This window comes from Grus americana, chromosome 15, assembly GCF_028858705.1.
Source record: "Grus americana isolate bGruAme1 chromosome 15, bGruAme1.mat, whole genome shotgun sequence".
In the NCBI taxonomy this organism is placed as follows: domain Eukaryota; kingdom Metazoa; phylum Chordata; class Aves; order Gruiformes; family Gruidae; genus Grus; species Grus americana.
The window spans coordinates 5,534,071-5,544,332 of NC_072866.1; the positions used below are offsets into that span (position 1 = coordinate 5,534,071).

General features: G+C 40.9%; 1 protein-coding gene across 3 annotated transcripts in view; it reads right to left on the reverse strand.

Annotated features, from left to right (window-relative positions):
- Positions 1-1,831, reverse strand: part of TMEM114 (transmembrane protein 114) — a 47,102-nt gene extending 45,271 nt beyond the window's left edge. For 2 of the 3 annotated variants that reach the window (XR_008579367.1, XM_054842703.1), the window contains exons 1-2: positions 1,597-1,825; positions 390-470 (exon numbers count right to left, since the gene is read on the reverse strand). Coding sequence is in view for 1 of the 3 variants with exons in the window: in XM_054842703.1 (XP_054698678.1) it covers positions 390-470; positions 1,597-1,780 (265 nt within the window). In the remaining 2 variants the exon portion in view is untranslated. Of the gene's footprint in view, positions 1-389; positions 471-1,596 lie in introns of all 3 variants that reach the window. The other variant, XR_008579366.1, reaches the window with a different exon arrangement.
- Positions 1,832-10,262: the final 8,431 nt, after the last annotated feature.

Below are 10,262 nucleotides of genomic sequence, written 5' to 3' on the forward strand. Positions count from 1 at the left end.
CAAGGAATCCCACTGAAAGGGTAGATAAGTAGCTCTCTTAAAGATTAGTTTAAATGTGTGCTTAAGTATTTTCAGTGATTAAACTCTTTTGAGGGGGTTTTGAACATTCTTCCCTTTTATTTTTAACAATTGTGTACCTTCCTGAGCCATTCCAGGCAGAAACATCTTGCTCCTGGGGAAGAAATTAGCTGAACTTGACATCAAATAGATCGTTATTTCAACAGTAATCCCACTTAAAGACCACATGCAGTGGCAGATATTGTACAGAAGCAGAGTCAAAACACTATCTCAAAGAGCTCCCCATCTAAATCAGAAATGGGACCTTGTAAGTGGCCAAGGAGGGAGGGAAGGGTGGATGGAAGTATGGGAATAATATAAAAGTTACTCACACAAAAGCTGTCTGTGTGAATCAGTGATGTTTGCATTCTCATGCCAGAAGGGGTTTATCAAAGGGTAACATTCGCTCCTCACTGATAGAGAAGGGAAAGAACAATGAGAAAAAATTATACTAAAATACCTTATTGCAATATATTTATTTTTTTAATGTATACATAATTCATACAATATTATCTGCTTTAAAAAACAGCAATTCCTAGGCAGCAAAGGAAAGGAGGGGATTTTCAGTACCCAGCATTGGCCAGTTTCTGGCTCCAGGTACAGCAGACGAGAATTCCTTTAACCTGCTCCTTTTCCCCTGCTCCACTGGAAGTTAACATCCTTTCTTGCCTATGATGCACAGTACTTACTCCTTCTTATTAATGGTGGAATCAAAACCAAAAATAATATGCCTGGCATGCAAATTAACCTAAATAGGGAAAGTCCTATAATATCCACATAGGGTTTATGGATCTTTCATTAAAATCCATAACTCTGAAATACCAAGCAAGATCAAATGCAACACAATTACTTGGTGAACTTGGGCAGTCTTTAGTCACTTACCTTTAGTTGGTAAGAGATTAAGTAAATTTTATTTATATTTATATTATTTAGATGTAAACATTTCAAAGTAATAATATTTATACTTACATTATCTATATTAGTATTACTTATATTATTTATGCATATAAACTATATATTGTTTAATTTTATTTTCGTTGATATTCTTGATATTATTCTTTACCATTTTAATGGCTTTAACCCAGAACTTTCGCTCCTTAATTACCCGAGTCAAATGAAAAGACATCTCTTTCCTTCCAAATGGTTAACGTTTATTAAATTAGGTTGAATTAAAAGTTAATGCAAAATTAGGTTACAGTAGCAGAAAATTCGCTATCCCCATGTCTCCTTTGGCAAGTAACACAAAAGATACTCGACAAAAAACTGCCGACGGGTAAAGGGCACCGAAAGGGGTGCGGACTGTTTTTTTCGGAACAACTAAAGCCAAAAAAGCAGCTGCCGCAGCCGCCTGCTCGGGCTCCTCCGTGCAGCAGTTACTGCAACGAGCCGGAGTCGCCCCCCTTGCAGCCGGGAAGACTCAAAGCCCGCTCCCACCCCGCCGCTGGCGGACACGCGTGGCATGCGGCGCCCCGCGGCAGGAGAAGCGCTCCCCGGCGGGGGGCGGGCGGCTCCCCCCGCGGCCCGCCCCGCGCCACTCACCGCGGCAGGTCCGCCACAGACCCGAGTGCGAGCTGAGTGCGTCCGTGCCGTTACGGGACGTCTCCAGCTTGGAGGCATCGATGATGTACCAGAAGTCCGTCGCGATGGCCACCACGAGGAAGATGAAGCTTGAAACTCCCACCAGGGCCACGAAGAGGGAGAGGACGCCCAAGTTAACCTTCATGCTGCCGCCCGCCGCCGCCCCGCCTCAGCGAGACCCAACGGTCGCGCTCGCGCTGTCTCCTCAGTGGCCGCGCGACGCTCGCGACGCGCCTCGCCGGGACAGCGGGGCCCGCCGCGAGTAGCCCGCCTCGAGCCCCGCCCCGGCCGCGCGGCGGGAAGGGCTGTCTGCCTCCGCTCCTCACCGGGCGGAGCGGGGAGCCCCGCGTCCCCCCCGCAATACCTCGGCCACGGCTCCGAATTGCTCCCCGGGGCGCGACCGGGCCCTGCTCCTGGCCCGGCCCGGTCCCGCTCGGTTCGCTTTCCCGCCCTGTCAGCCCCGACCGCTGGCCTTGCTCTCTTCCCGAAGGTCTGTGGATGAGTGTGTGTGGGGAGGGGGACGCTTAGCCCTGCGCGGTTACGCATGGACAGGGCAGCCCTTTAAGATAAGGCTGCCTTCCTCGAAAGGGACACCTGTTAGAAAATACGGGGAGGGGGGCATGCAGGTAGCTTAGGCAGCTTTGGAACTCTCTGATGGTCTCAATCTCAGAAGGACAAAAGTTTCCTTATTCCAAACACCGCTGTCCTTGAGGAGAGAGCGGAAGCTAAGGTCTGGGGAGCAGTAACATAGCTCATGTTCTTACAGCCTTTCTGTTGTTGTCTGTATTTACAAGAGATTTCCTCTTGTTCTTTGCCTTCCAGATGCCGACCTCAAAAGGATAGATGTAACCTAATTTGAAAGGTGGCGTGAGAGAAGGCAGTAGCGTGGCAATTGCTTCCTGATGCAGTGATGTCTGTACCCTGCTCGGGATCATTTCCCTGATCAATGTATCACTGATGGAGGGAAGGACACAAGCAGTATACCCTCTTCCAAAAACTTTGGAAGGACAAATAATTAATTTCCAAGAGCACACATGTTCATGCAGGAGCGCCTAAGCCACATGTCACCTAGCCTCCTGCTGATCTTCAGTCCACTGAAATCTGTTCAATAACAAGGTAAATTGCAGTAACACAACTTTGTTTTAAAATCTGCACAGCATTTACTATGGAGTTTTACTGTGTCACTTCACTGGCATAAAGATACAGTGCAAGTAGGGTCAATAGGGCATCTTGTTTTCTTACTTGTAATTCACTTCAGGCCTTCCAGGGAATTGCTAAGTAACTCCTACTCATTAAAAAAATCATTCTCATTTATCTTCTGGCAGGGACACAGGGCAGAATGTGTGACATCATTACCTGCCCATGGCAACAAGCTATCATGAACCAGTAGGGTTTCAGCAGTAGGATCGGTTAAAAGGAAAATATTCCTTGAGAGAGAGTTTATTTAAACACAGTAATCATCAGCACTACAGACCATATTTTGGTCTGCAAAAGTACTGAAATGTGTACATTGCTGGGATTATAGTAGTCTTTCCATTCAGGAATACGCTGTTAAGCAGCTATAGCATTATTCCGAGCTTTTGCCATCTCTTTCTTACATCTCCAAGTTGTATTTATAATACATGAAAGTGCCTGTGTAGTTCTACAAACTAAGCAGCTGTTACCTTGTTGTAATTGTGATGGTCGGGTGATAGAAGTCATATAATGTTTATGAAGCAACATGAAATGTTTTGTTAGACTAACTGATGCAATAAGAAAAAAATGTCTAGATTAACTTTACAGTAAACAAAAGTTAGAGTCTACTAAGTCCTGTTCCTTTTGTCACCAGACTGTGATGACAGAAAAGTTTATGTCAAGAACAAATCACCTCTACATGGAGGTTTAATTTCCACATCAGCATAATCTATTTAGGCATTTGTGCTCATGCTAAGGAAAAATTAATTCATACAAAGTCAGAAAACTAAAAAAGTAGAGTTCATCAAAACATCTTAATGTATTCATTAGGAAAGGTTCATAATGAAGGAAAAAGCCAGTAGTACAAATTAGCTTCTCCAAAGATTTCATTTCCAATTTACTGACGTTTCCAAAAAGAACACGACTCTGAAAGTTAAACTAGGATTTTCAGCATAAAAGATTCAAAATTTTAATCTAAACTTATCTTTGTGGTGAAGGAGTAATTCACTTTGCATAGACAGACTAGGTGTTGCTTAGATCTGCTAACATCAATCTGCTGCTCAGGTTTAAAAGAGAAAAGCTGAAAGGCAATGAACAATATTACAATTTTCAGATTCACTGCCCCTTGAAATTACCAGCTTCTGGCTGGTTGATCTGAGGTTTGACCATTACTTTCTGATTTAATATTTTCATCATGCAGTTGTACACACCCATTTTTTGAACAGCCACAACCTGAAGTGAATTTAAAAGAGGACTGACCAGTCACAATTTATCTCTGACGAGAGAGTACAGGGCATATATCACAGTGTCCTGTCTCTTATTCAGTATTACCTGATCTGCCAAAGAAACCCATGGGGTATAGACATGTCATATTGAATTAAAAGGGGAATTACAGGAGGGACATGCCTGAAGTACCTAGCACAGATTAGCACAGCCAACTTTGGGGTTTTTTTCAAGTCTTGTTGTAAATTGTTTTGATGGAGAACTAGTTGTTGAGGGATATTTCCTTTTGAGCCAGCTGGCTAGATGATATTCTGTGACCTTACTGCAACAAATTCTAGCAATTTTATTCTAGCAAATTACAACAACAAAAAATTCTGTAGTAGCATCTATCATTTCACTTACCATTTACCATGGAAGCATCTTCTGTCTACACATACACAGCACCATCCATTTCTAAATGTAGGTAGACTAATAATATCTCTACAGTGATGCTTGCATGGGCAGTGAAGAATCCATGGTTAGTGTTCTGTTTTCATTTGGATGGTCTATAATCTTTGTCATGATGTTAAGTGTAAATGTTTTAGTCTCAGGTTTAGTTCCACAGGAGTGACTTTTCTCCAAAGTCACTCAGGATGTATGTGGCCAAGAAGGCTCGTTTTAATGAAGTCATTGCTTTTAGATAAAGATTGCTAGAACATGCAGTGGAAAAATGAAGAAATATAATTATCTGGCTTTCTGATACAGAAAAGGAGATGAGTATTTGTGGAGTATTAAAAGCAGTATTTTTGAACGGCAGAAATCAAGTATGTACTTTTCTTTACAAAGTTCATGTTCTAATGCTTAACCATGTACAGAAAGGGAAAGTGCTGGAAAGTTTTGTGCAGTAGCTGCTTGTCCGATTAGAAATAAACCCCACTACATGAGGATTTTCTGCAAGCTGTGTAACCATCGGCAAGTGCTAGCATTTGATGTGTATAGGAGCACTGGCAAAAAAGGAAAAATATACCAGTAAGTCCTGTAAACTCCAGACTGAAGTAAGAACATTACCAACTTAGGGTGTGCCCCATAGGGTCTCAGGCAGTTGCTTTGACTATGTGTACCAAAACTTAGTATTCTGTTGTCTTTAGAGAGTTTAGCTTTCATCTAAGCTATAAGCAAAGCATATGAGGAAGGTTCAAAACATGCTGAATAAGCTCCCTTGACATTCTTTCTTAAAGTATGTGTGTGTTTCTGTATTTTGTCACGTGATACCTAGGCTTCCTCCTTTGGACTGGGGTGAGCTGTAAGTCCCAAGTTTTCCTATTTTCACTATGTGAGAAGATAGAGTGTGGGAAAGCTTTGATTATCCATGCTTATGCTTGGTGATACCATGAACAAAAACTGGGCTGAAGAAATGTCTCAAGAGGCTAGTTCAGATAAACTTTGTAGTTAAGATTTGCCAAATGCTTTTCTCCTTGAAAGGCAGTACAAAACACTCAATAAAGATTAGTCACATCTCATCCTTTTGAAAGTTCTTGTCTAGAGTAAAAAAAATAAAATTCTATTTTTTAATCTAGCTTTTCTTTGAACAGGGAGCTGATAGCTGTAAAGTATGCAAGACAGTTAATCCAGTGCTCTGAACATACAAAGTGTTAGTTCAAGAATGTGAAAGAAAAGCTCCTGGTTTAGGCACTCTACTTCTAATCCTACCTAATGATATCTGAAAATGATCTCATCATTGTTGTATTGAATATAAGATTTCCTAACGTTTTCTTCTGGGCTTGATCTCCAACACTGTAAAACACACAAAGATCAATGCTGTTCTTAAGTGTCACTTTTCTCAGTTAGTAATGAGGCCTCCAAGTCATCCACATGGCAATCCCCAGTGATAATGACACTGTGTTTCACCACGGGACATCCCAGTTCAAATATTGTATTTAAACATACCCAGAAAGGTTGCCGTAGCCTCACATCCCTCAGATACACAAGAAAGATGCCAGACAAAAAAGAAATTAGTATTAAAAAGCAGCAGCTGGTCTCATTTCTCTTCTCTTTAAAGTTGTGCACTCTGGAAATTGATTTACAGAGCACTGTTTTGAATTCTGACATGGCTACATACAAAGAACTGCATAAAACTGAGAAGCGTAATTTGATTTACTGTAAATTGCTGTAGGAAACACAAAGTAAAAAAGGAGGTTTGTGTTACTTAATCTTAGTCAAGCAAGTATTTATGTAGCGTGTCAAGCAGAAGAAGATGTATAGCTAATAAGAGCGTATTGAGCAGGTAGAACAGATGCTGATAAGCTCAAACACTGAAAGTGACAGGCCTAACAGGGACAAATACCATTCAGAAAGGCTAGGGAAAAGAGGGCACAACACAAAGGCAAACAGGGAGGAACCAATCCACCCAGAACAGAAATATTTTTTGACTGCTGAAGAAGTATGTGGAAAAAAAGAGCGTGAAAGAAATTCCCCCTCAGTGTCTCAGCACTCTGACTTCTAGGATGCATAATTTTGGTCTCTAAGAAAAAAAAAATGGAGCAAAGCAGCTTTTAAAATAAAGAAATCATGTTAAAATATGGGACTTTTATTTCCATCTTGCCCACTGAGACTTTCACAGGGTGGGCCTTCTCCTTTTGCCTTGCCATACAGTCTTGAAGTGGCCTCCTGCATTGCAACACTTTGCACAGCCTTTTCTAGGTCCCTTGGTGTGTCCCAATCAGCTCTGACACCCAGCCAGGCTCTGTTCTCCATCCATACTCAGGCAGGAAGTTCCCTACATGTGTCTTTCAGTTGCTGTTTGTCCAACCTATGTGAATCCCAGCTGAGCACATCCATTTGGCCTCTGAAAGGCTGCCGTCTCCTGCTTCTTCCACAGGATCTAGTGGTGCGTGGGTAGCAGGGAAAAACAGACAGACGTGTAGCAACCACTGAAACCTTCCTTCTTGGACTTTATCCAGACATTAACTACCCAGGCATTTTTTAACATAATAAGGCCCCAAGTGCTCAGTATATGGATGAGAATTATAGGAGTCTTAGACAATAGCCTGATCTGAACCCCCAAACTGTGATCAACGGTCATATTAACAGCCTGCCTCTAAAACGGATCAGGGAAGAAATGAATGAGGTGGATGTGATACAAAAACTTTTCACAGTATCAAGGTCAATGGTGATGCTAACCTGCTTAGTTTAATAAAAGTGTCTCATTTCCATTGCACAGTTATGGTTTGTTACAGAGTAAGTGAAATACTGCTCACTTGAAGCAGATGATAAATGTGACTGTATGACTTTGCTTCAAGGGGATTATGGGACACTCTTACAGTCTTAATACCACGTAGACAAGATGGTGGATTGTATTAAGCAACGGGAACAGTACCATTTTTTGGCTAGCCCAGCTAGCTCAAAATAGGATCTCTGCCATGGTATGTGCAAGCAAATACAGAGGAGAGGCAATGAGAGGGAGGTGAGAAGTGCTGGATGGCAGAGAGGAGCAGGTCTAATGAGAATCTAAAGTGAGATTAAATGACCCCTGATGATGATGTGAACAGCCTGTAATAAACTGCTGTATTATCTAATTATTACTTTGTCTTGAATAGGCCCAGTTTATCTCTAGCATAGACTTCTTGGGACTCAGTCAATGGATGAAATTGGCCCAATTCATCATTTAAAACAAGCAGTTAAACCTCTGTAAAGCTGTGTGGTATTTGAGGTAAATTAAAATCTTTACCTTCCTCTTTTTCATATACTACAGGTCTAAGGCTGAGAAATGCCTGAGGCTGATTCATTGCCTTGTTAGGCTGACAGGCTTGAAAAAGTATTGAAAAGTAGTGCTGAGCAGAATGGATGGATGGAACTTTCTCTTACTTTCTGCAGCATTGATCAATGTTAAGGTGTTTCGTAAAATTTTAAGAGAGCATTTGTATGGAGCACGTAAATATAAAATATTTTTCTGCAGTTCCTCACTGTAATCTAGTGTAGAGATACTGATTTAAAAGACAAATGATGATTCCTGATTGTTGCTGAAGAATTGGAATAGCTTTTGTATTTTGTGGATTTGATGTGCTTGGGAGTGAAGGAGGGTTTTTCATTTACCTTAATTTTGCTCCTTTTCCCCTGACTAAAGAGACATATTTTTGGTGTTTGCAATCATAGTCACTGGGTTGACATTGTTCTAAGAATCACCTGAGGCATGACATACATGCCTCTCTCAGAAAAATTTCTGTGCAACTCAGCTTGTGTTGGACGTGAGAAGTCGTGATGGCGTGATGTTAAAGGCATGCAGATTATTGTTCTGAATAAGCCCATGGAGAAAAATGCTATAGTCAAAGAGTGTGAATGTATCTGATAAACAACCACAAAATAGTTAATGAAAAAGAAATCACTGTGGATTGTAGCTCTACGCTGCTAATGTCAGTGCTTTGTAATTTAGTTTTCTTGCTGGTGAGGCGGTATGATTCTTAGCTTCCCCTGGGAAGAAGAAATGGATATTCAGGAAATGTGGAGACAAAAAAGCTGACAGCTGCAGTTGCCCTTTTTAATCATTTTTCAGTTATTCCTCTCATGCACTTTTCAACTTCAAGCAGTTATTTAGGAATTTTTAACCTAGTGAGCAACACTGAACTACCACACATGTTTGGAGAGCAGAGCAAAATTCTTCACTTATTTATCATCTAGACCAACAGTCCTTTTATTCGCTGTGTTGCCTGACATTTCTCCATGCTGCTAGATGGCTTAAGGAACTTGTCTCAAGTACTTTGCATATCAGCATACCAGTAAACAAGATGTAGTGAAAACTATTTCAGCATATCTCCTTTTAACAGCTCCAGTACAGTAGGATTGAAATGGGGGCTCATACATTTTTTTCTACCTGTCAGTTTTCACTTTGTTTTGTTTTTTGGGTTTTTTTTTTTATTTTTTGTTTATACTGACCTAATGAAAGCACAGAATGTGCTTCTGTCTGGTAGACATATCGTGAAACAAGACAAGCAAAGAGATAGTACAGTACGTACTGGAAGATACTGTGAGCTATCAGGAATCTACCACTGCACAGTACAAGATCAAATATGTGGTGGTGTATTAATTCATCTAGTTATTCCTATCTGCTTAGAATCAGCTCTGTTCTCTTATCTGTTCCTAAGGAATTAGATTTTCCCTGTGATACATATTTTTCAGGGTTGTCTATATAGTTTTCTTCTTCTCTGCCCCTCTTGCAGCAGTGCTGGCATTTTAGAAGACACTCTGTAAGGAATTGTTCTAGCAATATCCTTTGGGCCATGAAAGGATTGGGCAAAAATCATCTGGGAAGCAGTCTTTTTTTTTTTTTCTCAAGTGCCCTAATTCCTAGTGTGATGTGACTACGGGATACTCTTGGGTTGCTATCTTTAAGCAAATTCCTAGCTCACATGGCTGTGAGGAAGATAGGAAATGTAACCGCAGTGCACCCCAACCTTTAAAAAAGAGGTAGATCTCAGGAATTTGCTACCAAAGCCCTCTCATGCGTAGTACAGAAACTGCATCTCCAGAGATAGATTGTCCCTAAATAGCTATCATTATCACCCACATTATAATATCTGCAGCCACACTGGCTCCTTTAAGACCTTCTGCAGCCACAACATATTCCTGCTTTGCCTAATGATTATAAATATATGTGAAACAAGGTAGCTGCATTTTTTAGAAATGATAGCAGCTCCCCTTCTCATATAATGTGCCTTTGTGTTTAAAAGATGTGTAGTGTAGTGAAACACCTAGCTTTTTAGCTCCTCCTCTAGTAATACTTCATCTGCATACCAGTAAGTGTGTCTTGTTGCAAACTGGTAAGATTTTGTGACAATCTGTTTTGTCTGCATATTGTAAGCACTTTATAGCAGTGGGGAATATGCCAGCAGAGAGAGACTGCAGTAATAATTTATGTGACAACGTATCACCACAGGAAGTAAAGTAATATTCTGCTCTTTCACAGGAGTCAGATAAAAGGAAAACAAATCTCCAAAGCATTTTTTTCAGATGTTCATCCAATAGAATTCCCCACAGAAACTCCAATGAGAGATCTGAATGGCCTGCTGTGTTTTCCATTTCATTACCACTCAACACTCTCTAGACTGTAAAAATAGGGAAAGATTACTTCATTCTCTTAATAATTCTTAGCCTTTATAGGATGCAGATGATGAGAAACAGACACCTAGAAATAAATACAGACTGTGCATTACATTCCAAGTTTTTTTTCCAGTGTTACTTCTTTAATTCTTCCTTCC